This window comes from Saimiri boliviensis, chromosome 12 (assembly GCF_048565385.1).
Source record: "Saimiri boliviensis isolate mSaiBol1 chromosome 12, mSaiBol1.pri, whole genome shotgun sequence".
In the NCBI taxonomy this organism is placed as follows: Eukaryota; Metazoa; Chordata; class Mammalia; order Primates; family Cebidae; genus Saimiri; species Saimiri boliviensis.
Genome location: NC_133460.1, coordinates 88,858,025 through 88,886,024, shown reverse-complemented (window position 1 = coordinate 88,886,024; position 28,000 = coordinate 88,858,025). Strand labels below are relative to the sequence as shown.

At 39.7% G+C, this 28,000-nt stretch overlaps 2 protein-coding genes across 12 annotated transcripts in view; one reads left to right on the top strand and one right to left on the bottom strand.

The window, feature by feature from the left end:
- Nucleotides 1-2: 2 nt before the first annotated feature.
- SFR1 (SWI5 dependent homologous recombination repair protein 1) lies at nucleotides 3-27,384 on the bottom strand. 11 transcript variants are annotated; one of them, XM_074382829.1, is made up of 5 exons: nucleotides 27,314-27,384; nucleotides 6,974-7,043; nucleotides 3,962-4,083; nucleotides 2,014-2,409; nucleotides 3-634 (listed from the first exon to the last, which is right to left on the bottom strand). In XM_074382829.1, exons 3-5 carry the CDS (start codon nucleotides 4,055-4,057, stop codon nucleotides 443-445), a joined length of 684 nt encoding a protein of 227 aa, XP_074238930.1. In that variant the 5' UTR covers nucleotides 4,058-4,083; nucleotides 6,974-7,043; nucleotides 27,314-27,384; the 3' UTR covers nucleotides 3-442. The 11 variants fall into 11 exon arrangements, with proteins under 11 accessions (XP_074238930.1, XP_074238934.1, XP_074238931.1 ...); XM_074382833.1 differs by having other exon boundaries at nucleotides 4,010-4,083; XM_074382830.1 differs by lacking the exon at nucleotides 27,314-27,384 and having other exon boundaries at nucleotides 6,974-7,052.
- The window catches only part of COL17A1 (collagen type XVII alpha 1 chain), a 94,431-nt gene continuing 72,181 nt past the window's right edge, over nucleotides 5,751-28,000 (top strand). The window contains exon 1 of the mRNA XM_039464997.2: nucleotides 5,751-5,823. The gene's annotated coding sequence lies outside the window, so the exon portion shown is untranslated. The remainder of the gene's footprint in view (nucleotides 5,824-28,000) is intronic.

Below are 28,000 nucleotides of genomic sequence, written 5' to 3'. Positions count from 1 at the left end.
AATACAGTTTGGGACATATGAGTTTAATTACCTGCTAGATTTTTAGATGAAAATATATGGTAAATGGATGGAAACAAGGTGCATAAACTTAGGAGGCAGAAATTTTTAAACTTTAGACATTCATCAGACTGGACAATATTTGACATTTAAAATAAAACTTTTTGCCACAACAAAACAAATGTATTAAAACTAGTTTCCAGAACTGCCCAAATAACTTTTTAAACATTATTTAAATGTCAGTTTTTCTTTGGCAAATCTATCCAAAATACTAATTTTCCTTTTAGAACTTAGTTTATAATTTATATATTAGAGTGCCCCTAACTGATGTGCATCGGAATACCTTCCTCTGAGCCCTAATGGTTTCTATCTGCCTTTTAAAATGCGTAAGTATCTTTTAATTAAGTTGTCATTATCAAAGATATTCTAGAGCAAATATCAAGAATTAAACATCTATAAATTCTTCTTCACTTCTGTTGTAGTGTAGCAGTTTATCATCTAACCCATAGTGGTCTATCAATTGAGTAAGGCTTAGTTTCTTGTTCTCTTCAGACACAGCTGACTGCAACTCATAAAGCAACAGTTGGCTACAGCTTCTCCACTTCTTTATTAACAACTGTAACTGAGACAGATCATTCTGAAACAGAAAAAAAACAAAACAAAACATGTATGTATGTCAATAACTAGTCATGCTAGTTCAACTTAAAGTTAATCAGTGGGAGGTGCAGGTTTAAAGGCTAACATACATGGAGATGAATGGGAATTCCATCTAGGAAAAAGTAGGATGGTTACAATGCCACGCAAGTTCTAGGGCTATTTTGTTGGTTCAAGCTCTGAGCCATCCTTATGATAAGGGAAAAATCAAATCATTAAATAAGGCCAAAACTATGTCAAGAAGCAACAATACAGGGAAAAATCTACTCTATTACAACCATACTTTTTAAAAAATGATACTATACTGTACTTTCCACTCAATTTTGCTGTGGATCTAAAACTGCTCTTTAAAATTACAACATTCAAGTTCAAAGTATTTTTTTAGGCTGGGCGTGGGTGGCTCACATCTGTGATCCCAGCACTCTGGGAGGCCAAGGTGGGAGGACTGCTTGAGCCTAGGAGTTCAAGACTAGCTTGCGCAAAATAGCAAGACTCTTATCTCTACAGAAAAGTTTTTTTTTTTTTAGCCATGTGTCACAGCACATGCCTATAGTCCCAGCTACTAGGGAGGTTGAGGCGAGAGGATCACTTGAGCCCAGGAGTTCAAGGCTGCAATAAGCTATGACTGTACCACTGCACTCCAGCCTGGGCAACAGAGACCATGTCTCTAAAAAAAGTATAAATGAAGGAATGAATGAATAAATAAATTTTTTCAACATTCCAATAATTTTATTTTTTAAAAACTCTAAAAATTTAAGATAACAAATGAGATACTCTATCCCATCATTTATTAAACACATAGTTGGGGGAAAATGAGCTATTGCATATATATAAATTTTTCAGGTAATAAAGGTTATCTTCTTCCAAGTTCTATTTAATTCAACCTATCTGAGTTGAAATCTAAAGCTTAATATACATTTGTTTTCTCAAATAAAATGGCTGAATCACATTAATTATTTGGGGGGGGACACAAGATGATTACTAAAAATACCTTTTATTGTACTCTACAGCTCATTTTTAGTTTTACTAATTCACTGTCAGCTTTCCCTTCTGTTCCCATCGTACTTTCATCTAACATTTAATACTTATAGTCCTGCAAGCTAGAAACTACAGAGAAAAGCTTAACTGCATATTAAATAAGAGCTGAGATTCTTTTAAGTTTTACCTGGTGTCTATGGGCCTTTTCTACTCTAAATCTGGAGTTGAATTAAAGCTGTTGGAAGCCAGGTTTTTGAATGTTTGGCTTATTGCTTATTATGCTTTAAAAGAGAAAAAAAAGCTCTTACTTTCTATTTTTGGAATTACTTTCCTGCAATTTATGTAAAAATAAAAATTATGCAATGGTCCTCAAATTCTTCTCACCTTTGATCTATACATTTTGACTAGTTTTAGCCTCCGAAGAAGGTCTTCTTTTTCCTGAACCTGCTTCATCAATTTGGCTTTTTCATCGCTTAATCTTTGTTTAGGAAGATTCTCATTCACAAGCTCATTTTGGAGAGCACTGCATGACCCAGAATTAAGCGACTGAGATTCACAGACACTGAGATTCTTCAAACTATTTTCTTCAAATTCACTGTCTATGTATTTAAAACTTTCTTGAAATTCCAAACAGTTTTCCTCTGTGGAAGATGCTGGTTTCCCTGAAAAGGTCTGATCATTTTCTTCATTCTCTACTTTAAGACGTTTCACCACATTGTAACAGGAATTAAATGAAGATCTTGATTTCCTTAATCTTTCTCTAAGTGTTGCACTCATAGGCTGTAAAGAGCATAAAACACTAAAAATATTAATCAAGAAGAACATTCTTGGCCGGGCGCGGTGGCTCAAGCCTGTAATCCCAGCACTTTGGGAGGCCGAGGCGGGTGGATCACGAGGTCGAGAGTTCGAGACCATCCTGGTCGACATGGTGAAACCCTGTCTCTACTAAAAATACAAAAAATTAGCTGGGCATGGTGGCTCGTGCCTGTAATCCCAGCTACTCAGGAGGCTGAGGCAGGAGAATTGCCTGAACCCAGGAGGCGGAGGTTGTGGTGAGCCGAGATCGCGCCATTGCACTCCAGCCTGGGTAACAAGAGCGAAATTCCATCTCAAAAAAAAAAAAAAAAAAAAATCTACCAGAAATAAAGGCCTTACATTTCTATGCTAGACACCACTAGATGGCTTTATGTCTCCATATCTAAAGAAGGCATCGCAAAATGTCTTTAATTTCTGGAAACTCCATTTGTTTTATTCTTTTTTTACTTCAGCAAGATCAACACATTTCTAAAAGTGTTGAGAGGTTTGTCCCAGTCATCAAGCATTTGTTCAATAACAAGCACATGCCTGACAGTAATCCAGGTGCTTCAGAATTACAGAGTAAGGAAACGACCTAGACCCTGTCACTAAAGACCTTCATAATAATACTGCACAGATTCAAACTTTCTCAATTTGCAGTGTTGTAATAACCTAATCTGAAACTAACTGAAATGAATTAATTCAAGAGGAAAACACAGCGGGAGGCTAGTGGGTATCATATATGGGTTTTTGTTTGTTTGTTTTGTTTTGAGACGGAGTTTCACTCTTGTTACCCAGGCTGGAGTGCAATGGCGCGATCTCGGCTCACCACAACCTTAGCCTCCTGGGTTCAGGCAATTCTCCTGCCTCAGCCTCCTGAGTAGCTGGGACTACGGGCACGCGCCACCACGCCCAGCTAATTTTTTGTATTTTTAGTAGAGACGGGGTTTCACCATGTTGACCAGGATGGTCTCAATCTGTTGACCTCGTGATCCACCCGCCTCAGCCTCCCAAAGCGCTGGGATTACAGGCTTGAGCCACAGCACCCGGCCTCATATATGTTAACTTAGAAGAAAACCATAACATTATTTAATAAAACGTCTACTTATTTAGGCTACACATTATGTTTTTTTTTTTTTTTTTTTTTTTTTTTGAGACGGAGTTTCGCTCTTGTTACCCAGGCTGGAGTACAATGGCGCGATCTCGGCTCACCGCAACCTCCGCCTCCTGGGTTCAGGCAATTCTCCTGCCTCAGCCTCCTGAGTAGCTGGGATTACAGGCACGCGCCACCATGCCCAGCTAATTTTTTTGTATTTTTAGTAGAGACGGGGTTTCACCATGTTGACCAGGATGGTCTCGATCTTTCGACCTTGTGATCCACCCGCCTCGGCCTCCCAAAGTGCTGGGATTACAGGCTTGAGCCACCGCGCCCGGCCACATTATGTTAATTAACAATCTTTAGTAGAATTTAAATGACCACTGCCACAATACCTAGAAACACAGAACGGATCCACTGGAAGAACGAAAATTTTCATACTTGTTTTCGTGAACTACTTGTATAGGGAGATGATGGAATTGCAGAGACCTGAGGAGTGTGAGGTAAAACCGCAGCTGAGTCTGATGGACTTTCCATCTTGAAAATGAAATCTTGGTTTTTCTCTAAAAAAGAAAAATTATAAAATGAACATCAAAACCACACCTCTCTATATAGTCAATTTTTATCAGACTATTTTGTGTACAAAGCATCTGCAAGTAAGACAGATACTTGCTCAAATTTTACTTTATAATTCATTCTTGTTCTTTTTGCAGTTTTCCATTCACCTTCCCACATAGGGACTACTAGTTTTTTCATGACACATCAATCAGCTAGGATCTCATAGTCACGACGCTCCCTGTTTTCTTTTCATCTACCAAAAAACATTCAAATTCTGCCTTGGGAGGAGGAGAAAATAACAGCTTTAGAAAATCAGGAATTCGGCCGGGCGCAGTGGCTCATGCCTGTAATCCCAACACTTTGGGAGGCCGAAGTGGGTGGATCACGAGGTCGAGAGATCGAGACCATCCCGGTCAACATGGTGAAACCCCGTCTCTACTAAAAATACAAAAAATTAGCTGGGCATGGTGGCGCGTGCCTGTAATCCCAGCTACTCAGGAGGCTGAGGCAGGAGAATTGCCTGAGCCCAGGAGGCGGAGGTTGCGGTGAGCCGAGATCACGCCATTGCACTCCAGCCTGGGTAACAAGAGCGAAACTCCGTCTCAAAAAAAAAAAAAAAAAGAAAAGAAAATCGGGAATTCTTTATTAAGACAGCTTCACAATTCAAGGAGATATAGCCAAAACCTTGACTCAAAAACAATAACAGGACCTGTGTTATCACCCATCCTGAATTCTAAAAGCTGTGACTAAAACCCGTACTCTACCTGCCCGAGGCATAAAAAAAACACAACGGAGATGCCGTTACGCCCATCCGCAGCCTTTGAGTTTAAGCAGGGAATAGGCACTGAAAAGGAGAGTGCACTGAAACGACTTCCTCCAACAGAGGCACAAACTCGTGCGGGGCAAACCAGAGGCGGGAGCCCCTCCTTCCCCCGCCGCAGAAAGCCCACTAGATCCCCGGAGGCTCCAGGCATGAGGTTAGGTTCAGTTCCCCCGACCCGGAAAGGGAGTTCCACTCGACTCCACAGCAGCCTCCCAAGGAAGTCCAGGTCTCAGGTAACCCCATTCCCCTCAGAAGGGTACCTCCCTCCGCCATCCCCAGCGAGAGCAAAAAGCGCGCGCGGCAGCGGCGGTAAATCGATCCCGTAGCAGGGCGGAGCACTGCGAGAGGCGGAAAAGACGCGCAATTGGCCAGATTGACTGACGCGGGAGGCGCCGCGCTCACTCAGCGACTCAGAGCGGCGGGTCTGCGCGCGCGCCTCCGCCAGTGGGCGGGTGGGGCGGGGCTTGGCCACGCGATAGGCGGCCGACACACGTGATTGGCAGAATTAACCAGCGCGCGCGGCTGTCCCCGCCCAGCGCCCGAGAGCCGCGGGAGTGCGCGCGAGCGCGCGCGGCCGTGATCGGCATCAGGGCTTAACGGGCGGGCGAGGCTGAGCTTCGGAAGGACCAAGCGATCCTGAGGGGGGCGCGCTTCTGTTCCTGGCTTCCCTGGCCTTTTTATAACCGCCCTCCGTCCGGCTTCCTTGTTTTTGTGCGTCTGTGAAGTGCGCCTGGAAGCGCGCCCCCGCGCCGCCGCCCGCCGCCTCCATTCCCTGGCTCGGGCCGGTGTCCTCTCCCCGCTCACCGCATCCGACGTGGCGCGGCCGGAAGCTGCGCGGCTGCCCGTCCGTTAGATTACAGCTTGTGGACTCCCCCGAGGCAGAGACCACAGAAGAGCAGCGTTGGTTTCCAGCCTGTTCAGAGTAAGACATACTAGAAATCTGTCCGAGAGTCCCGGCCCTTCAGCGGAGCTCCTCGCTTTTCGGCTGCCGCAAACTCGGCGGTCGCGTTGCTAGGTTTTGGTTTTGTTTTGTTTTTTTTTTTTTTTTTTTTTTTGTAAACAAAAAAACTTGTTTCTGTACCCCAGTACTCAGGCTCCCTAGGGTGACCTCAAATCTTCTACTCAAATGTGAGGGAACATTTAGCCCAAGGAAATTTGTTGTGGCGCAAAGCAGGAGGCAGAACAATCCCTACGTGAAATGATGTCGGTCCAAAATTCAGGGGTTTGCGACCGACGGGGCCCTCGCCGACCGCCGGGCAGCGGCGTCCTCCCTCCGTCCAGAAAGTCCGCCCCCCGCCCCCGCGGCTTCCAGCGTGGCGAGTTTCTGTGGCTACGCGGCGGCAAAGTTGACCGCGTCGGGTGGAGCGCTGGGTTTAGGGAAAGCGTTGAGTCACTTCTGAGTCACGTGGACGTGGGGACTTTCCAGAGGCCAGCGTTTTCCGTCCTCTTCTTGAATGGCCATTTTAAACGTGTATATCGTCCCTTGGCTATTCGTACCGTGTGACAGTCATGGCTTAGAAGTGGCCAGAAGGGAGTTACCTGAGCCTTAAGCAGTCAGCTGCACTAAATACAGAGCCCGAGGACGAACTGAAGCCACGATGAGGGACGTAGGCGTTAGAGTCACATTGTCTGCGTTCAGATGCTGGCACTGTGCTCCTTAATGAGGTGATTCTGTGCCTCAGCTGCTTCGTCTGTTCATAGGGGATTGGTGGGTTAAATGAGAACTAGTAAGAGGCAACTACCACAGAGTTAGGTATCTAGGAAACACTCGGTAGTTACTTTATATATGCAAGTGTATTCACCGTTTCCTAATTGACGTAAAGGAATGTGTCTCCACTTAGCTTTCACGCCTTCATTTATCTCCCTCGCCAAAAAAAAAGCACATATATTTTTAAAAGATGCTGTGATCTGTAAGATCCCACACAATTTAAACCATAAACAGCAGAGAATGTAGAGCCTCACATATAATTAATAATATACCACTGCTAAAATTTTTTTAAATTACATAAGTTAACCCCATGGAATTTACAAAATGGAAGACAGAACTCATGATTTTGTGATAAAGATGTTACCTCACCAAGCTGAAGATCTTAGTCTGTACAATTTATTTCTCCCTTTACTCATCCATTGGCATCAGTTAATCTAAAAAAAAAAAAAAAAAAGAATGATTTGTCCTGCCACTAGAAGCACAATGCAGACTCTGCATATTCTTTATACCTCCGGGCATAAGGGCGGGTTGTTTTTATGAGTCGCTAAAATCAGCTGCTCCCAAATCCTTTTATCATTACAACCTAAGCTGAGAGCTGTGTTTTTTGCTGGCTGTATAAAGGAAAACAACATCTTGCCTTGCAAGTGTTCTGACTTGCTTATTATGTGAACTGGTATCTTAAAATGGGATTGTTTGGCCAAATTTTCAAAGAACTTCAGAACAAATACTCAGAAAAACCTGTGTTGCGGAAATGTGCATTTGTTGACCTACATCTCAGGCTTTCATGCATTGTTAGAACTGAATTACCTCCCTCTACGTAAGTTTTATTTCACTTAATCTTTTCACATAACGAATTTAAACGCAGTTTCCTCTCAGTTTCATGTTAGAGATCTGAGATATAGCCCCTGTACTTTTTTTTAATAGCCCCTGTACTTTTAACTGTACTTTTAGATAAAGCATAGCATACATTTCCATGTCTTAGACTTTGACATAAGACATTTCCAGACTTAGTTCCATGTAATAGAACTTGAAATCTATTAGCCTGTGGAGACTTCTGTGTTTCTGACACCGGACATTTTACGTTTCATATGAAAGTTTTCAGGCAGGAAAAAATACTGGCCCAGGGAGCCAGGAAGCAAAGACTCCTTACCCTACCGTAGAGAACAATTTAAGCAATAGAATCCGATAATAATAGTAATTAATATCAACTTAAGTCAGGCTTTCCATGTGTTTTAAAATTTCTTCAGTACCCAAGGCTACTGCTGGCTACTTTGTTACTCATCAGGGAGTGGTAAAATACTTCGTTCTTGTCTGTAATTATTGTTGGTGGGATGATGATATAGACCTAAAATCCTTATGAGGTTTTTTAAAAATTCTTTTCTAGTGGCAAGAATAGTGAATAGTTTCTCTTTCTCAGTCTCTTTCTGCCTACACACACATGCACACACACACACACACCTACCTTTTAGCCACAATTAAAATTTTCATTTTATTTTTAAAATTCTCAGCTTTAGTATTATTTTTAAAATCTTAACAATAATCTCAAGGTAACCTAAATTATATTCCCATACACTTTTCTTTATTGACAAAAATTTGTGTGTCATGTGGACATAACTAGTATCCACAGATTTTTTTAAAGAAACAAACAAATATACACTGCTGAAACTAGGATTAAAATCCACTTGGGTGAGGAATTGTGTAAAATTCACGATTCAGTTGATTTATAATGTTCATTAGGACAAATTAAGCAAACAATACAAATTTATAACAAATTAATGCAAATTTATAACACAAGAAAATCTGCCCAATTCTCTTAGCTGACTTTCAACCTTTCTTTTTTTTTTTTTTTTTTTTGAGACGGAGTTTCGCTCTTGTTACACAGGCTGGAGTGCAATGGCACGATCTCGACTCACCGCAACCTCTGCCTCCTGGGTTCAAGCAATTCTCCTGCCTCAGCCTCCTGAGTAGCTGGGATTACAGGCAGTGGCCACCACGCCCAGCTAATTTTTTTGGTATTTTTAGTAGAGACGGGGTTTCACCATGTTGACCAGGATGGTCTCGATCTCTTGACCTCATGATCCACCCGCCTCGGCCTCCCAAAGTGCTGGGATTACAGGCTTGAGCCACCCGCCCAGCTGACTTTCAACGTTTCTTACGACATTTGTACCTAAGTTGAAAATGCCCTTAAAAAACTTTTCTCTGGGTTTCTCTTACCATGAATTCAAGTTGCATGTTATAGACCGGTCCATGCTAAGGTGATGTTTTAGTGCCCTGCAATTTCATAAATTTCCCTTTGAGAATAATTGACAAATATTTCTATTTTTTTTTAATCTGTTACCTAAAAGATCTCATATGGAATTCCATAATGTGTAATGGCTGCACTTGCAGAGACTTTGTTACCAAACAATGACCTTTATGGGTTAACTATATAGTATTCTTTAGCCAAGATATGCAAGAGAGGGTTGTATTTTCAACTTCAAGATAAAAGGGCCCTTGACATAGCTGTTAGGCATGCCAGAGAGATTGCTTCACTGTATAGGATGGTTACTTAGAACATTGAGATACAGGGAAGATCAGTATTATCAACACAGTGAAACCTTTCCATCACCAGGCAGCTAGAAAATGTATCTGATAACTAATATTCAGGACAATGTACTAAACAAGAACCTAAAAAGTTCCCTTCACCTGAATTTCCTGTCCTTTTATTTTCCCAGACCTGGCATTTTGTCAAATCCATTAGAGACTAGAGAGGCAATAATGTCTATGATTCACTGTTATTACTGGGTGTGTTCCCTTGGAGAAGAATAGAGTGATTCAGGTTAGATTAATAATGGTGAGGGAGAAGGTAGGGCAAGTGGGTGGAGGGTGAGGGATAGTGAAATAGGAGTTAGATTCTTAAAAGGTAATGGGAATAAAAGTACTGCTCAGGGCCACATTCTTCTTAGATTCTTTATGAACTCAGAAATGTCACCCCTGCATTTATTTGGAGGAGAAAAAGGCATTAGATGTCAGCAAATCCTTAAGCAAGAGAGTATGTCTTTTAATCATCTTTAACCACCTTGAAGTTTGAGAAAACAACCCCCAAGATAATTTCACAGTATTGAAATCTGTTTAAAGTGCCGACAAACAAGTCGGCTCAGTTTTTTTACTCTTGCCTCTCATTACTGTTTCAGTCTTGAGAGTATAAAAGATTTCTTCTTGGTGATGTTTTTTAGATTGGGGAGCAAGGGTGTCTAATGGTACCAGGAATATAAGGAATTAAAAGAACATATTTTAGGATACTACCGAGAAAATCTGTGAATTTAGCCTATCCAGAAATTTTCTGGCTCACTTCAGGAGCTGAGAGCTAGAATGAAATTTAATCCCTTTCCCACTACTCTACCAGTCAGAAGAAAACACTAAGTCTCCACTCCCAAAGGCAAGGTAACATTACATTAACACCATCAACCTTTAGGAGCAGCATCAAAGCCACTGAATGCAGAGCCCCACAAGTCTCAGTGAGGACCAGGTGGAGAGAGATGATCAAAGATGGGGGAGGTGGCTTGAGCAAAGGCACCTCTTCATGGATCCTCTCTTCCACCTCCAAGATTGTGTCAAGAGCTCATATCCCCCATACTGTGTGTAAATTATACCACTTGTCAGTGACAGCAATATCACTCGTCACCTCCATGATACATCTGTGGCTACCAGTAAATAATGTATAAATTTTAATGATGATGTTGGTGATCCTCAATTGGCAAGTGATATTACTTTTCGATACTAAAAATATGTCTTTCTTACAGATACGATACTGGAAAAGAAGTATGGAATAAAAAATCATTCACTCTGACATAGTTCTCTAAGATTTCACCCAGCTATTTAGGCTTTATTAGCACAAGATTAAGACATATAATACTTTTTCTTCAACAACATAAACTTTTAACTCAAAGCTTTCCAAACTATTTCACCCCACAAAGTTTCCCCTTATGTTCCACTCTGGTTGTTATAGCATCTATCAAGCAGCTATTTTTCACTTGATTTAAGTATCTACCTCTGAGTCAAGTTGTCCTCTTCTTACAGCCACCTTCAAATCTTTCTTTTATTATTATTGTAATCAAGAGAAGGGTTATTTAAACTGTTGTTCCCCAACACTCCCTGCTACATGAGAATGATGGCTTAATCCATCTCCATTTTGCTGTTTACTCTCTTTCTTCTGCTCTGGTATGACATGAATCTACATCCTTCTGTGAATGCTGGATATTGAAAACACACTTCTGTGTTGCTGAAGGTCTGATGTGAAGGGAATTAATACTAAGCACAAGAATAACACCCATCAGCAAAGATGGTCTTCTCAGGCTTTTGGAGGCCTGTCATTTGGCAAACAGCATTCCATGATACCAAAGAATACAGTTTTGGGTTTTGGAGGCCAGGCAACTAATCACGTCCACATTTGTTAAGCAAATTCCTTTGAAACTATAAATTATAAGGTACCCATAGGTTAAAAAAAAAAAAAAAAAAAAAGCATTACTACAGGTTGATATTATCTGAAATGTTTTCCTAGTCTAACTCTGGGGCATTGAAATAGAGATTTCAAACCTGCACGTACAAGTTTAGGATTTTTGTAAAGCTGCCAGATCTTTAATGTAACAATAATTAGCATAAAGCTTATGCATTTAAGTTGCCCTGAAAAGAATGAGTTTGAATCTTTTGCAAGATGTCTCTCTTTTTTTAAAAAAAGCAGTTTTACCTGTATGTGTTATTTTCACTCAGCGCTGTCTCCCATAGGTTTTGAAGAAATGTAGAGCTGACTTTGTTCTATTTCAATAATTGTCTGCAAGGATAGCAGTTTATTTTCAGTCACTAATTTTTGGAATGAATCAGTCAATCACATTTACCCACCAGTATCTCAGTTTTATAGTTGAGAAGAATCAGTTTTATTGCTCCCCACAATCTAGATAAAATTCCTTCATGCTCAGAATGGGACTAAGTCCCCAAATCAAATGTGAGAAAGAGAAATTCTGGCATATTACACAGTAGATGCAGTAAGCCAGTACCTATAGTGAGTTGATTTTGATGGGTGAAAAATAGCATGTTATCACAGGTTTGAACCACTACAGGTAAGAATTACATGGACTAATGAGAATTCTTACGAAGCTGAAATTAAACATTTGCAGACTAATTAGCAGTTCTCAAGGCAAGTCTTACAAAACTCTCAGCTTCCAATCAATAACTGCTCATACTGAGATTACAGGAAGCTTTCTTGTACCACTATGTTCGTAACTGAAGTCAGTTGTCATGAGTGTTCAAATGTTTTCTGCCAAGAATTATGCACGAGGAGAGGGAAGGATTAAGGAGGTAGAGGCAGTAGGGAAGGAAGGGAGGGAAGAGAGCTGTATTTACTACATGTTTTTGCCCTTAAGCAGAACAAAAACTAGTGTTCCAAAATGAAGTTTTTCATAACAAACTACTGACTACTAGTCTTGTTCACTCCATACTAAAGTTATTCTGCAGATTTGACCTGTGTTTTGAGGTCTATGCATCAGCTCAAACACCAGGAATCCTGGGCACACTTATTTGAGCTAAATTCTGACAAAGTCATGATTTCTTTCTTAATGAGAAATGTATCCTTCATGTTCTTAAGGCCTTTTGACACAATTGAATTAAAAGGATTATGGAAGTTCAAGATTTCGTGTTTGATACAGGTGTAAGCGTGCATTACAGATACATGTGTACTTTCTTAGCACTGGTGGAATATTATAATGATCAGGTTAAACTTGATTATACCTTGTAAATTAGATAAGCCATTTCACAGTAGGTGAAACTTTGGATGGGTAAAGCCACAGACCTTACTTATTTGGTTTTTTTTTTTTTCTCATTCCAAATCTTTTCTTTGATGAGTTTTGTTGCTGTATGGAGTCAATTGGGAATGAAATGGGCTGTGGTCACAAACTGTGAAGGTTGCTTAAATCTGTGCTAAACATGAGATAATCATGGGTTGTCAGTTTAAATTGAGGAAAATGGGGAAGTCTTTTGGAATTTTTGTTTGAATACAAGTTTTAGTGAATACAAATGACACTCATTGATGTTTACAACAATTTTCTCCAATTCTTTCATTCTCTTGGAAATAATGCCTGCAAAAAGGGGTAGGCCTGGGTCAAAGCATCTGAGTTATTTGCTGACCCTGTCACTAAGAACTAACGAGCTGTATTGACTTTGGTGGGTTCAATTCAGTTTTCTCATCTATAAATTGTGAAGAGAAAAGTGATCTTTTCCTAGCTCTGAGATAGTTTCTACAATTCCAGGTTGGGTCATTTTGGTACACCTAAAATTACCACTTCCCACTAGAGTGTTAAGTTATAGGTAAAATTCTCTATAGAAATAACCGTTATGATAATATGATGAAAGATGTATTAGGTGCTGTAGATGGAAAAGTAAATATATTCTTTAGGAGTTTACAAATGGATACCAGTATTTATCACATTGATTAAACCAGAGCCAGCTTTGGGGAAAACTAGCACACAGAAGATTTTTTTTTTTTCTTCAGTGACCTTTCTTTCCTCTTTGCAGAACTCCCACATTATCCTAATTCGACCCTTGCAAGCCCAGGGTTTTAGGCTAACTCCCATTAACCACCTCTTGCCATTGCAGGGCATACTCTAAGTTATTTTTCTTTTTTCTTTTTCTTTTTTTTTTTTTTTTTTTTTTTTGAGACAGAGTTTCACTCTTGTTACCCAGGCTGGAGTGCAATGGCGTGATCTCGGCTCACCGCAACCTCCGCCTCCTGGGTTCAGGCAATTCTCCTCCCTCAGCCTCCTGAGTAGCTGGGACTACAGGCATGCGCCACCATGCCCAGCTAATTTTTTGTATTTTTGGTAGAGACAGGTTTCACCGTGTTGACCAGGTTGATCTTGATCTCTTGACCTCGTTATCCACCCACCTCGGCCTCCCAAAGTGCTGGAATTACAGCCTTGAGCCACCGCGCCCGGCCTCCAAGTTATTTTTCTTACTTGTACTACCATCTTCTGGAACTCATCCCCCTGCCTTTATTAACACTGGATGCATGGAGTTTGTGCTCAATAAATATTTTGAATGGGTGAATTTCAGAATGAATGCATTAATTATTTAATCAGTAACTCAAAAAGTGAGCATCCCAAACAGGGTAAGAAGTGGAAGTGATGCTGTAGCAGTCTAACAGAGAGAAGCTGGTGAATATAACAAACAGCAGACCTTTCACTGTGCCCTTCGAATTACTGATAGAAACTATGCACTGAATTTACCCTTTTCTAAACAAAAATGGATGACAATAAGACAGACTAAATACAGTCAGTACAAGCAATATAGCTAATAATTTTTTTGGCACGGTAAGGAATGAGTGAGTTACGGGAGAAGCAATTACAAAACCTCCAGGCACATTTCACTTTTCAAAAAATTTCTTGCATTGCTGGCGGGAATGTGAAATGGTATAGCCTCTGTGGAAAACAGTATGGTGGCTCCTCAAAAAATTAAACATAGAATTACCTTATGATTCAGCATTTCTGGGGTTGTACCTGAAGAATTAAAGCAGGGATTTAAACAGATATTTGTATACTTCATTTATAGTGGCATTATTCACAGTAATCAAAAGGTGGCAATAACCCAAATGTCCATCAGCAGATGAATAGATAAACAAAATGTGATATATACATATCACAGAATATTATTCAGCCTTAAAAAGGAATGAAATTCTGATATATGCTACAACGTGGATGAAACTTGAAAATATTATACTAAGTGAAATAAGCCAGACACAAAAAGATAAATATGTACTTATATAAGGCACTTAGAGGAACAAATCGATAGAGACAAAGTGAAATAGTGGTTACTAGGTACTGAGAACAGGAGGGAATTAAGAATTATTGTGTAATAGGTATAGAGCTTCAGTTTGGGATGATAAAAAGTTCTGAAGATGGATGGTGCTGATGGTTGCACAACAATGTGAATGTACTTAATACCACAAAACAGTACACTTAAAAATGGTTGCCGGGCGCGGTGGCTCAAGCCTGTAATCCCAGCACTTTGGGAGGCCGAGGTGGGTGGATCACAAGGTCAAGAGATAAAGACCATCCTGGTCAACATGGTAAAACCCCATCTCTACTAAAAATAAAAAAATTAGCTGGGCATGGTGGCGCGTGCCTGTAATCCCAGCTACTCAGGAGGCTGAGGCAGGAGAATCACCTGAACCCAGGAGGTGGAGGTTGCGGTGAGCCGAGATCGCGCCATTACAGTCCAGCCTGGGTAACAAGAGTGAAACTCCATCTCAAAAAAAAAAGAAAAAATGGTTAAAGTGGTAAATTTTATTTTGTATATATATAATCATAATTTTAAAAAATCTCCAGGGAAGAATATTTTTGGTGCAACAGATAACAATGTGGAACAGCTTCTGTAAGGGGAAAACTATTCCTCAAATCTAATATAAACCTTTCAGCTGTAGTTTTCTAATTATTTTTTATCACTGCTTTGTATTATTCTGTCATTTGACCAAGGAAGATTACTTTTATCAGTGTAGAAACATACACGAAACTTGTGGTTCCTTTCCAGTTGATGATATTGGCAATATTTGAAAGTGGTGCTTCTAGTCGGGTAGGGTGGCTCACCTGTAATCCCAGCACTTTGGGAGGCCAAGGCGGGCAGATCACAAGGTCAAGAGATCAAGACCATCCTGGCCAACATAGTGAAACCCCGTCTCTACTAAAAATACAAAAATTAGCTGGTGGCACACTCCTGTAGTCCCAGCTACTCAGAAGGCTGAGGCAGGAGAATCGTTTGAATCTGGGAGGTGGAGGTTGTAGTGAGCCGAGATTGCGCCACTGCACTCCAGCCTGGCAACAGAGTGAGACGGCATCTCAAAAAAAAACAAGGGGTGCCTTTTGTTCACAATGGGGTGGGTTTTAACAGCTTTGTCTTTCCTCCCCCTTACCCAGTTCTTCTGTGAAAGGTAGTATAATTTTTAGTCTGTGTAGCCAGGAAATAAGAGTGAAAGTAAATAAAGTTTGTGGAAACCAACCATAACTTCAGTGTCAGGAAAACAAGTAAGATACTGTAGCAAGAAGTAAATACATGTTGGGTGGTATACAAAGAATACTGATTTTCATTCCACAATATATACAAGTATCAAAACATCACATTGTACCCCATAAATATATACAATTATTGTTTGTCAATTAAAATAAAAGTTAAAAAACAAATTCTAATTTTATTAATTCTGCAAACTGTACTGTATACCTGTACAACTTCTGAAAAAAGTAGAGAAATGTGAATCCTTTCAGGGATAACATAACAGGGTAAATAAGTTTAATTTTTTTATCTGAAAAATTGAGGTTACTATTTTATTTGCTTCATTTCTCTATTTTATTTGTCTAAACATGTCCTGTCTCTCACTCCTCTTCAACATCACTGTTGCTGTTCAAACTCAGGCTGGCCGGCCTGCCTACAATAGCTCCTGACTGGTCTCCTAACTTCTGGATTTTTCTGCCACTTTTGCTATACCATCCCATTTCCCATGACCATCAATTCTCTCTACATTGCTGCTAGAATGATCTTTTTAGAGATATTAAAATCTTCCAATGACTGTCAGTTCTCTTTAGGATAAATCCAAACTCCTTACCAAATCACTCATATCTTTCCAGCTTCATCTTGTGCCACTCCCTGCCACTCATCCTGCATACCAGCTTTACTGAATTATGTACTTAAAATTTCCAGAGTGGACCAAGCTCCTCTCCTTATCATCTTGCTACTTCCTTCTGCCTGGAAGGCACAGACACGTATATGCATGTGCACGCGTGTGTGTGCGCACACGCACACACATACACACATGCTTTCATCACCTGGCTAATGTCTACTCCTATCTCAAGATTAAGATCTTGCATCAAAATCGCCACTCCCTCTCACTTGCTTCCCAATGGTCCACATTCTCCTTTTATTCTTCCCCTCAGAGTATTCTGGCTAGAGTTAGATGCCTTTCCTATTCCATGGTACCCTGTAGGTGTCATAATACATATTTATCATGAGCTGTTTGAGAGCAGGAACTGTGTCTTTGATCTCTATATCTGCAATCCCCCAACAACAAGCTTAGCAGGTTTTCTTGGGTTCAAGCAGAAGATGAAGTGCTAAGAATACACAAGGAACGTGCTAAGGGAGTTCAGAAAAGGTTGAGTCAAGGAAGACTTCATGAAAAAAATGGTATTCGAGTTGTATTTTGTTGTCACCATAATCTTGATAAAATCGTTTTGCTTTCCAATCAAAAAATTTTTAAAAACTGTTAAAACTAACTTTGTAAAATATATTCTACAGATATACAAACCTGATTACAGAAAACAGATCTCCCTTGGGTGATATAGTAATAGATTTATGATTGAGAGGTTTTTTAAACACCTTCTGAAGAACTGATTGACAGGCATGTAAAACATCACAGGTGGTATTTTCTACTCTTGTTGGATCATAGAGTAGAAAGCACAGGGTAGCAGTTAAGGGAGTGGACACTGGTTAGACATACCTGGATTTAAATCTCAGCTCTGCCCTTATAAACTCTATTGATGATAATCTCCCTAAATGTTTCCTCATATATTAAATGGAGTAATAATATCTACTCCATTAAATGTGATACTGCAAATAAAGCAATTAACACAGAACTTGGCACATAGTAACATTCAACAAAATGGTGGTGAAGGTTATGGTGGTAGAGGTGGTGGTTACCTTGAAGCCAGGGATGGAGACTGGTAGATGGGGCAGTACAAGAGAGAGCTGTTTGATGAGACTTTTCTTATCTCTTTCATTTAGCCAAAATGTCTCAAATTGTGCTCCAGGGGCACAATGGTTCTATGAGCTGATCTAAGGTGTTTCATAGGTAAAATAAAATTAAGGTGATATTTTCCAGGTTTATAGAAAAAAAATTAAAAAGTAGAATGTTTTCTATTTTAATTTTTTTCTATGTCCTTTAAAAATTTTAGTGCCTGCAAGTGGATGATAGCAGATAACAGAATGAGTAGGCTACAAATAAATATTAAGAAGAGGCCGGGCGCGGTGGCTCAAGCCTGTAATCCCAGCACTTTGGGAGGCCGAGGCGGGTGGATCACGAGGTCGAGAGATCGAGACCATCCTGGTCAACATGTGAAACCCCGTCTCTACTAAAAATACAAAAAAACTAGCTGGGCGTGGTGGCGCATGCCTGTAATCCCAGCTACTTAGGAGGCTGAGGCAGGAGAATTGCCTGAGCCCAGGAGGCGGAGGTTGCGGTGAGCCGAGATCGCGCCATTGCACTCCAGCCTGGGTAACAAGAGCGAAACTCCGTCTCAAAAAAAAAAAAAAATAAATAAATAAATAAATATTAAGAAGAAAGGTCAGTAAACTGATTTATTTTTTGTTTTTGTTTTCTTTTGTTTGTTTGTTTGTGAGAGAGTCTCACTCTTTCACCCAGACAGGACTGCAGTGACACGATCATGGCTCACTGCAGCCTCAACCTCCCAGGCTCAAGCAATCCTCCCACCTCAGCCCTCCATGTAGCTGGGACTATAGGTGCATGCCACCATGCCAGCTAATTAAAAAAAAATTTTTTTTTTTTGAGATGGAGTTTCGCTCTTGTTACCCAGGCTGGAGTGCAATGGTGCGATCTCGGCTCACCGCAGCCTCCGCCTCCTGGGTTCAGGCAATTCTCCTGCCTCAGCCTCCTGAGTAGCTGGGATTACAGGCACGCGCCACCATGCCCAGCTAATTTTTGTGTTTTTAGTAGAGACGGGGTTTCACCATGTTGACCAGGATGGTCTCGATCTCTTGACCTCGTGATCCACCCGCCTCAGCCTCCCAAAGTGCTGGGATTACAGGCTTAAGCCACCGTGCCCGGCCTAATTTTTAAAATTTTTGGGATCTCACTGGTATAGAATATGGCTGGAGGAGGGTATGTTTCCCCTCTGCTTCCATGTCTTCTTATTCCAACTCTTTGAAATATCCTAGTGAACAGTGACTCCAGGAGGTATAGATGTAGTCTTTTATTCATGGTATATGCCACAAATAATACAGGTGTGCAGCAACCAAGATTTTCTTTGTTTTAAAAATCTGTATCTGTAAAGAAGTGCTCCTTTAATATAAGAGGAGCTGGGATTACAGGCTTGAGTAATCCCAAAGTGCTGGGATTACAGGCTTGAGCCGTGCCCGGCCTAATTTTTAAAATTTTTGGGATCTCACTATGTTGTCTAGGTTGGTTTCAAACTCCTGGTCTCAAGTGATATTTTCTCTTTAGCCTCCCAAAGTGCTGAGATTACAGACGTGAACCACCATGTCCAGCCTTATTTATTTTAAATGTTTCTTCAATATTCAACAAATATTTGCTTTCTAAAGGGTGTGTGTGTGTGTGTGTGTGTGTGTGTGTGTGTGTGTGTGTGTCTGTTTTGTAAAGATTCATACACATGTAGTCTGGTCATTTTTCTTCCTAGTATTATTGCTCCTAGTTCATACAACAAAACCAGGTATGGCTGCATTTCATGCTGTTCTGCAAAGAGCACCATGACACCCCCATCCTTGACCATGAGTAGGAGTATGTGGTCTGCTAGCCATCATCTCATTGTCTGAAGCTTTGGAGCGCTGGTTTTTAAAACATACTTAAGATTTTATTGTGATATTTATGGAGAGCCCAACCACTTCTCTCCTTATTCCTCTTATATTAAAGGAGCACTTCTTTACAGATACAGATTTTTAAAACAAAGAAAATCTTGGTTGCTGCACACTTGTATTATTTGTGGCATATACCATGAATAAAAGACTACATCTATACCTCCTGGAGTCACTGTCCACTAGGATATTTCAAAGAGTTGGAATAAGAAGACATGGAAGTAAAGGGGAAACATACCCTCCTCCAGCCATATTCTATACCAGTTATCCTCAAGAAGAGAAAACCAAGCTGTTCACGGCTAATGATTGAACAAGATTTGGAAAACACAAATGATTAATTCTTGACTCATCTTCCTCTCAGAAATCCTCTGAGACTTAGAGTAACTTGTCTATTGCTTGTTCTTGATAAGTGAGTGAATCTAGACCATTTCTATGTTTTGACAAGCCTGACAGATTTCCGAGATCTGTAGGGAGCCAATTTGTCAAGTAGCTCTGGGCAGCTCTCATATCATGGTATGGCTCAGTGTTACTTCTTCCATGTTTATCCTAATAAGGATATCCCAATATCCAAAAATTTGAAAGTTATATGTTTATTCAGAGGTATAGAAGAAAAGAGATTCAGAAGGCTCATTATCCAGACACAAATGGGAAGGCTCAAAGGACATGGCATAAATTTTCAGACTCAAGTCCAGCTTTTCCAGGTGGTCTCACCCTGCTGAGAGCCTGGATGAACCTTACCCCAGTTTAAATGAAGTTTCATTTTTGCAAGTAGTTCTTTACATTCAGGAAGCTATCATGGACATAAATTTAATTTGTATTTTTATTAATTGCTTGTCTCAATTGCTGGCTTTACTGCATTAAAGTGAATCTAATATGCAAACAAAAGCTAGAAATAGCAATCCATTTTCCTAATGCTTCTGTACCTAGACCACAATTGATTTTATTTTAAGAAATCTAGATGGTAAGCTCTGGTTCGAAACAAGGGGAACTCAGAATGCTTTTAGAAAAGTTTCCTGGAAGACTCATCTTATTTACTGTACATGTGAACCCTGATATTGCTAAATATATTACAAAGAAATCCTTAAATCCACAAAATCTTTTTCTGTACTTTATCAGCTTTGCACTTAAGGAATTAGGATCTTAACATTTTTTATTCCTAAACAAAAAAACTAGCCAAATCTCTAATGTATAAAAAAATGACCAAACTGGGTTTCTTACAGGAGTGCAAGGCTGGCTTTAATATTTGATTATTAACATATTAGCAGAATAAAAAATTTGAAAGTTATATGACTATCCAAATAGATGGTTAATAAAAAGCACTAATAAAGCTCAACATTCATTCATGTTTTTTTAAAAAAGCAAATTAGTAATTAAAAGGAATTTCTTTATATAATAAAGGATTTAATCAAAATATCTGTGATAAATGTAATAATGAAATGTTTACAATTTTCCCCCTAAACTTGAGAGTAATAAGGATGCTAGTTATTATTATATCTGTTTATCATTTTACTGAAACTCCTACAAAGTATAATAAGGTAAGATAAAGATACACAATAAGAATTGGAAAGGAAAAAATAAAACTCATTATTTGTAGGAGATATGATTGAGTATATAAAAAATCTGAAATAACATACAAATAAATTATTCAAATTAATATATGAGTATAGCAAGTTTACTACATACAATGTCAGTATAGTAAAAAAAAATCTATTAAACTTTAACAGAAAATAAAATTTCAAATGACCTTGTTTCCAATAGCATCAAAAACATGGAATAGTTAGGAAAGACATAAAACCTCTACTCAGAAAACTATGAACCATAAACTATAAAACATAAAAACTATGTATATAAAACATATAAGCATATAAACTGTAAACATTAAAATGTAAAATATATGTTTATAAGCATATAAACTATAAAATAAAACACTAACACATTATTACAAAAAATTATAGACCTCTGGCTGGGCGCGGTGGCTCAAGCCTGTAATCCCAGCACTTTGGGAGGCCGAGGTAGGTGGATCACGAGGTCAAGAGATCGAGACCGTCCTGGTCAACATGGTGAAACCCCGTCTCTACTAAAAATACAAAGAATGAGCTGGGCATGGTGGCGCGTGCCTGTAGTCCCAGCTACTAGGGAGGCTGAGGCAGGAGAATTGCTTGAACCCAGGAGGCGGAGGTTGCGGTGAGCCGAGATCGCGCCATTGCACTCCAGCCTGGGTAACAAGAGCGAAACTCCGTCTCAAAAAAAAAAAAAAAAAAAAATTATAGACCTCAAGTAAATGGAGACATAGACATGGCTTATGAGTTGGAAGACTGTATGTTTTACAGATGTTGATTCCAGCAAAGTGCAGTGGCTCATACCTGTAATCCGAGCACTTTGGGTGACCAAGGCGGGCAGATCACTTGAGGTCAGGAGTTCAAGACCCACCTGGCCAAGATGGTGAAACCCTGTCTCTAGTAAAAATACAAAAATTAGTCAGATGTGGTGGCAGGTGCCTATAATCCCAGCTACTCAGGAAGTAGAGGCAGGAGAATTGATTGAATCCAGGAGGCAAAGGTTGCAGTGAGTGGAGATCACACCACTGCACTCCAGCCTGGGTGACAAGAGTGAGACTTCGTTTCAAAAGAAAATAAAAAATTTTAAAAAAGATGTTGATTCTCCTGAAATTGATATATAGATTTTGTGCCATTTCAATTTTTAAAAATTCTTAACAGGTGTGTGTGTGTGTGTGTGTTTGCGTATATATGCAGTTGACAAGCTGACTCTAAAGTTTAATTAAAATGCAAAGACCCAAGAACAGCCAACATGTCTTGAAAAAGAACAGGCCGGGCGCGGTGGCTCACGCCTGTAATCCCAGCACTTTGGGAGGCCGAGGCGGGTGGATCATGAGGTCAAGAGATCGAGACCATGGTCAACATGGTAAAACCCCGTCTCTACTAAAAATACAAAAAATTAGCTGGGCATGGTGGCGCCTGCTTATAATCCCAGCTACTCAGGAGGCCGAGGCAGGAGAATTGCCTGAACCCAGGAGGCAGAGGTTGCGGTGAGCCAAGATCGCTCCATTGCACTCCAGCCTGGGTAACAAGAGCAAAACTCTGTCTCAAAAATAAAAAATAAAAAGAACAAAGAGGACTAACTTGCTTTACTAGATATCTTCATACCTAGGCAGTGTGGAATTAGAGCAAAGACAGATGAACAGCAGTGAAACAAATAGAGTCCAGTAACATAGCCTTGCATGTATAGGGTCTTCATTTGTGATAATGGTGGCACTGCAAAAAATGGGGAAAGAATTCTTTTTATTATGGTTGTAGGTCAATTGAATAGCCATATGGAAAAAAACAAAACGACCTATACACATACACACACACACACACACACACACATCATACACAAAAATCAGTTCCACGAGGATTTAGATACAAATGTGAAAACAAATTTAAGTGACAACTTCTTAGGAGATTTATACAAGAGAATATCTTTATGACTCTGGGAAATGGAAGGATTTCTAAAGTAAAACACAAAACACACTGATCATTAAAGAATTGATTAAGTGGACCATATTAAAATTAAGAATTCCGGGCCAGGCACAGTGGCTCACATCTGTAATTACAATGATTTGCAAGGCCAAGGAAGGAGGATTGCTTGAGGCCAGAAGTTTGAGATCTGCCTGAGCAACATAGCAAGATCTCATCTTTAAAAATTTTTTTTTCAATTAAGAGTTCTGTGGCCAGGCAAGATGGCTTAAGCCTGTAATCTCAGCACTTGAGAGGCCGAGGCAGGCAGATCATGAGGTCAGGAGATCAAGACCATCCTGGCTAACATGGTGAAACCCCATCTCTACTAAAAATACAAAAAATTAGCAGGGTGTGATGGCACATGCCTGTAGTCCCAGCTACTCAGGAGGCTGAGGTAGAAGCATTGCTTGAACCAGGAAAGCAGAGGTTGCAGTGAGCCAAGATCATGCCACTGCACTCAAGCCTGGGTGACAGAGAGTCTGTTCCGAAAAAAAAAAAAAAATGAATTCTGTTTATTGAAGACATTTTTAAAAGTTGAAATGAGTGCCACAGACTGGGAGAAGATGTTTACCACATATATAGCTGATAAAGGAAATGAATAAGGAAAAGACAATCCCAATTTAAAAATGACCAAGAGACTTGAATAGGCACTTCACAAAAAAGAATATCCAAATGATGGCCAATGTATGAAAATATAGGAAACCTCATTAGTAATCAGGCAAATTCAAGTTAAAACCACAAAGAAACCCAGGCATGGTGGCTCATGCCTATAATCCCAGCACTTTGGGAGGCCAAGGTGAGTGGATCACTTGAGGTCAGGAGTTCGAGACCAGCATGGCCAATATGATGAAACCCCATCTCTACTAAAAATATAAAAAATTAGCTGGGTGTGGTGGCAGGTGACTATAATCCCAGCTATTCAGGAGGCTGAGGCACAAGAATCGCTTGAACCTGGGAGACAGAGGTTGCAGTGAGCAGAGATTGCACCACTACACTCCAGCCTGGGTGACAGGGTGAAACTCAGTCCCAAAATAAATAAATAAATGGAACCACAAAGAAATACCACTACACACCCACCAAAGTGGCAAAAACGAAAAAGATTAACCATAACAAGTGTTAATGTGGCTGTAGAGCAACTGGAACTATAGTAGAAAATCTGGCATTATTTACTAAAGTTAATACATGTACCCTAATATTCAGTAAGTACACACCTGGGTATAAATCCAGTGAGAATTTTGTGCATATGTTCAACAAAAGACATGTCCAAGAATGTTTCTAGCATTATTCGTCCTAATAGTCAAAGTCTGGAACAACTCAAACGCCATCGACATTGTGAAAGAAAATTAAATTTCAAGACATCCAAATCACTAAGCCAAAGGGAAAAGTCAAGCTGTAAACTGCATCAGGCAAACATGCTTCCCATTTTATTCCTAAAAAAGATAGCTATAAAGATTTTAAAAAAGAAGAAAAAAGCTACATACCTTCTCCACATTTTGCCCACTAGGAAATTCCTTGTGGGCCCTAAGACCTTCACCCTAAAATGGTTCTGTTGAATTTTACCCTGATAATATATGTTGATTGCTGATCTTCACAGGTGTGGGGCAGAATAGGGAAGTCATTCCTCGGCTCACCTGAGACAAATGCATTATCTGACTGCTTCCTCTAATGTAAAATGGAGATTCACTAGATGAATGAGTGACTATTTCTCTACCCTCCTCTTACATGTAAATTGTTATTTGGTCAAAGGCTGATCAAAGACTCAAAAGAATGCAACCATTTATCTCTCTTATCTACCCACATCTTTTACAAATGTCTTCCTCTTTCCCTCATATCCACCCTTTCTCCTTAAAATACTGATGCCCTCAAAATCATCTTTGGAGAAAGGTACAGACCTACTTCCCAGGCACACATCCTGAATCATGGCAAAGTAAACGTTCTAAATTGATTTTGAACTGTCTCAGATGCTTTTGGTTTACAACATAGAATAGATAATAAATTTAATGTAATATATTCATACAGTAGAAAACTTCACAGCAACAAAAATAAATTACATATGACAACATGAATGAATCTCATAAATACAATGTGAAGCAAAAGAAGCCAGACACACAAATAGTACACACTATATGATTCTGTTTTATTAATTTCAAAAGCAGACAAAATTAATAGTGTTAAATGCTTCTAAAAAGTGGGCTTCTGAGGTGCTGATAACATTTTATTTCTTGCCCTAAGTGGTGGTTACATGGGTGTGTTCACTTTGTGATTATTCATAAAACTCTATGTTTATGACTTAAATACCTCCCTGTATGTGTATTATTCTTCCATATTTAAAAGTATTTTTTAAATGTCTCAACATTTATTCCTTTTTGAATTTAGGCTTTTTGAGGCAGCAACAATAATATACATTAGATACATATTTTATATATAAATTGTTTTTCTCTGTTTTGTTAATAGACTTTATTTTCTACAGTAGTTTAAGGTTTACAGAAAAATTGATTAGAAAGTATGAAGAGTTCCCATATACCCCTTTATCTCTACCCCCAAACACAGGTTTTCCTACTATTAGCAACTAGCATCATTACTGTGGTACAACTATAAACAATTGGTGAGCCAATATTGATATATTATTATTAAATAAAGTCCATAATTTACACTAGGGCTCACCCTTTGTGTTATACATTTTATGGGTTTTGACAAATGCCTAATAATACATATCCACCATCACAACTGAATGAGTTTCTAATTTATTTTTAATTTGTTAGTGTTTGGTTTCCTAAATTCATACCGTTTCCATAATAATTATTCTTTCACATTACTGATTGATTTTATCTTCTTTTTAATTAGTCCTATTTTGAAACAGGATGCACATTTTTTTTATGCCATTAGCCAATGGCTTAAGTCAAGTAACATCAAGATAAGGATTTAAGGCCAAGTTTTTGGGCAAAAGATTTGCCCAGGCCTAAAATTTCTAGGATAGCCAATCTTGCACATGTCTTTGGCAGTTAGAAGATGTGTCAACATTATAGTGAAAGATTCTATTACAATGTTTCAGGGGAGAGCTGCCATGAGCCATTCTACCTTTGGCCTCCATATTAGGGATCGCTGAGTCATGCTCTGAATCAACATTAGACTCAGGACAGGATGTGTAAGTCCTGCTCTAGCACAGTTGTCTCAAAAGGTCTAGTACACTCAACCTGGAGTGGGTCTGACAGCAAATTTCTTCCCCTGCTCCTCCCTCTACATTCCTCAGGGAAGCATCTCAGAAATGACTAACGCTATGAAAGGAAAGGAAGACAACTGTTCTCACCTGTCTTAGTTCACTAAGAAGCAGTAGTGGTGGCTTCTAATAAATACTCAAGACTAAAGGAAAAACTCTAATGACTGTGTTTTAGTCTTAGAGTGAACTTTGTTGAACCTGTAACTGTGAGCACTGGATAAGAGACAAATCCACTTATTCATCATTAAATATAACAACATACAGGAGTGTTGATTATATGTTGGAAGAAGAGAAAGCAGATATACTCAAAAATGTTTTTGAAACAACCAAAACTGCGCTTCAGCCTAGGCAACAGTGAGACCTTATCTCAAAAACAAAAACAAAATGAAACCACAACAAAAAACCTTGTCACACAAACACAATCCATAAAATATAACTGCTGAATTCTAATGTCAAGAAAAACATCAAAGGCAGCTCAAAGTTGTCATGGGATGGGTTTACCAACATGTTAAACCAGATGATATCAAAATGACCACTAGCACAGTCTCTTCATAATGCTAACTTTACTAAATCAAAGCACTTTACTAAATCAAAGGGAAGGATTTGATTCATGTTTACCTTAGGCTTAATGAACTTTTCTTCATGTAAATATTAAAACAGTAAGATTAGCCGGGCGCGGTGGCTCAAGCCTGTAATCCCAGCACTTTGGGAGGCTGAGGCGGGTGGATCACGAGGTCAAGAGATCGAGACCATCCTGGTCAACATGGTGAAACCCCGTCTCTACTAAAGATACAAAAAATTAGCTGGGCATGGTGGCACGTGCCTGTAATCCCAGCTACTCAGGAGGCTGAGGCAGGAGAATTGCCTGAGCCCAGGAGGCGGAGGTTGCAGTGAGCCGAGATCGCGCCATTGCACTCCAGCCTGGGTAACAAGAGCGAAATTCCGTCTCAAAAAAAAAAAAAAAACCAGTAAGATTATGGAGAATTACATAGAACTCTAAGAAAATGAAATTATCATTAAACACTTTAATACCTATTCGTACACCTACAGACATGATGACAATTACCTACTCAGTAAAACAGTGCCTTCTGGGGCTACAACAAAGCAATGTGGGTGTTACCTGAGATTCAGTTACCACAAAACAGAAACTCAGAAAGTAAACTCTGGACTTGGTTAGTTCAGATTTTCTCCTATATCATACTTCTCTTCATGAAGCTCACAGACGCCCTCAAGAGTAATCTCTATCAGTCATCTTTGCTATTATTTAGAGATTTCCATTCACCATATCATAAGTCTTGTTTGAAAATGGTAAATATGTAAAATTATCCTTCCTTTCTGAACACATTCTTACCTGATGATAAATCATGACCTGTGCATTCAGGAGTAGCTGAAAGAGTCTTTGAGACAGCAACAGGCTTCCCATTCTGAGGCCAAGTTGAGTCTACTCTCTGATAAAATGCTGTTAGCCACTTTTTACAGGGCAGAGTTCACAGAAATGTTTAGGTAAATAGAGCTGCACAAATATCAGCACTGGCAATGGACTACAGAGTTTATCTGGGGGGTAGGCATGATTTGCGGACCATCAGGACCCATGTGAAAGTGGGCTCTGTGCTCATTCTGTTTGCTGTGTGGTAGGTGTCATTTGCTTTATTAAGAAAGGATGTGTTCTTACTTTTTTTTTTTTTTTTTTTTTTTTGAGACGGAGTTTCGCTCTTGTTACCCAGGCTGGAGTGCAATGGCGCGATCTCGGCTCACTGCAACCTCCGCCTCCCGGATTCAGGCAATTCTCCTGCCTCAGCCTCCTGAGTAGCTGGGATTACAGGCACGTGCCACCATGCGCAGCTAATTTTTTGTATTTTTAGTAGAGACGGGGTTTCACCATGTTGACCAGAATGGTCTCGATCTCTTGACCTCGTGATCCACCCACCTCGGCCTCCCAAAGTGCTGGGATTACAGGCTTGAGCCACCGCGCCCGGCCGGATGTGTTCTTTTTACATAAAAATAATTCTTGCCTTTGAACTCCAATGTTTTAGGACAA

Excerpts from the sequence above, each read along its gene's own strand:
- SFR1 (XM_074382826.1), bottom strand. The coding sequence starts at position 5,832 with ATGTCTTACTCTGAACAGGCTGGAAACCAACGCTGCTCTTCTGTGGTC. Across the intron at positions 2,410-3,961 it reads CAAGTAGTTCACGAAAACAA|CCTATGAGTGCAACACTTAG; the intron begins GTATGAAAATTT and ends TGCTCTTTACAG. Across the intron at positions 635-2,013 it reads TCAAAATGTATAGATCAAAG|AATGATCTGTCTCAGTTACA; the intron begins GTGAGAAGAATT and ends TTTCTGTTTCAG.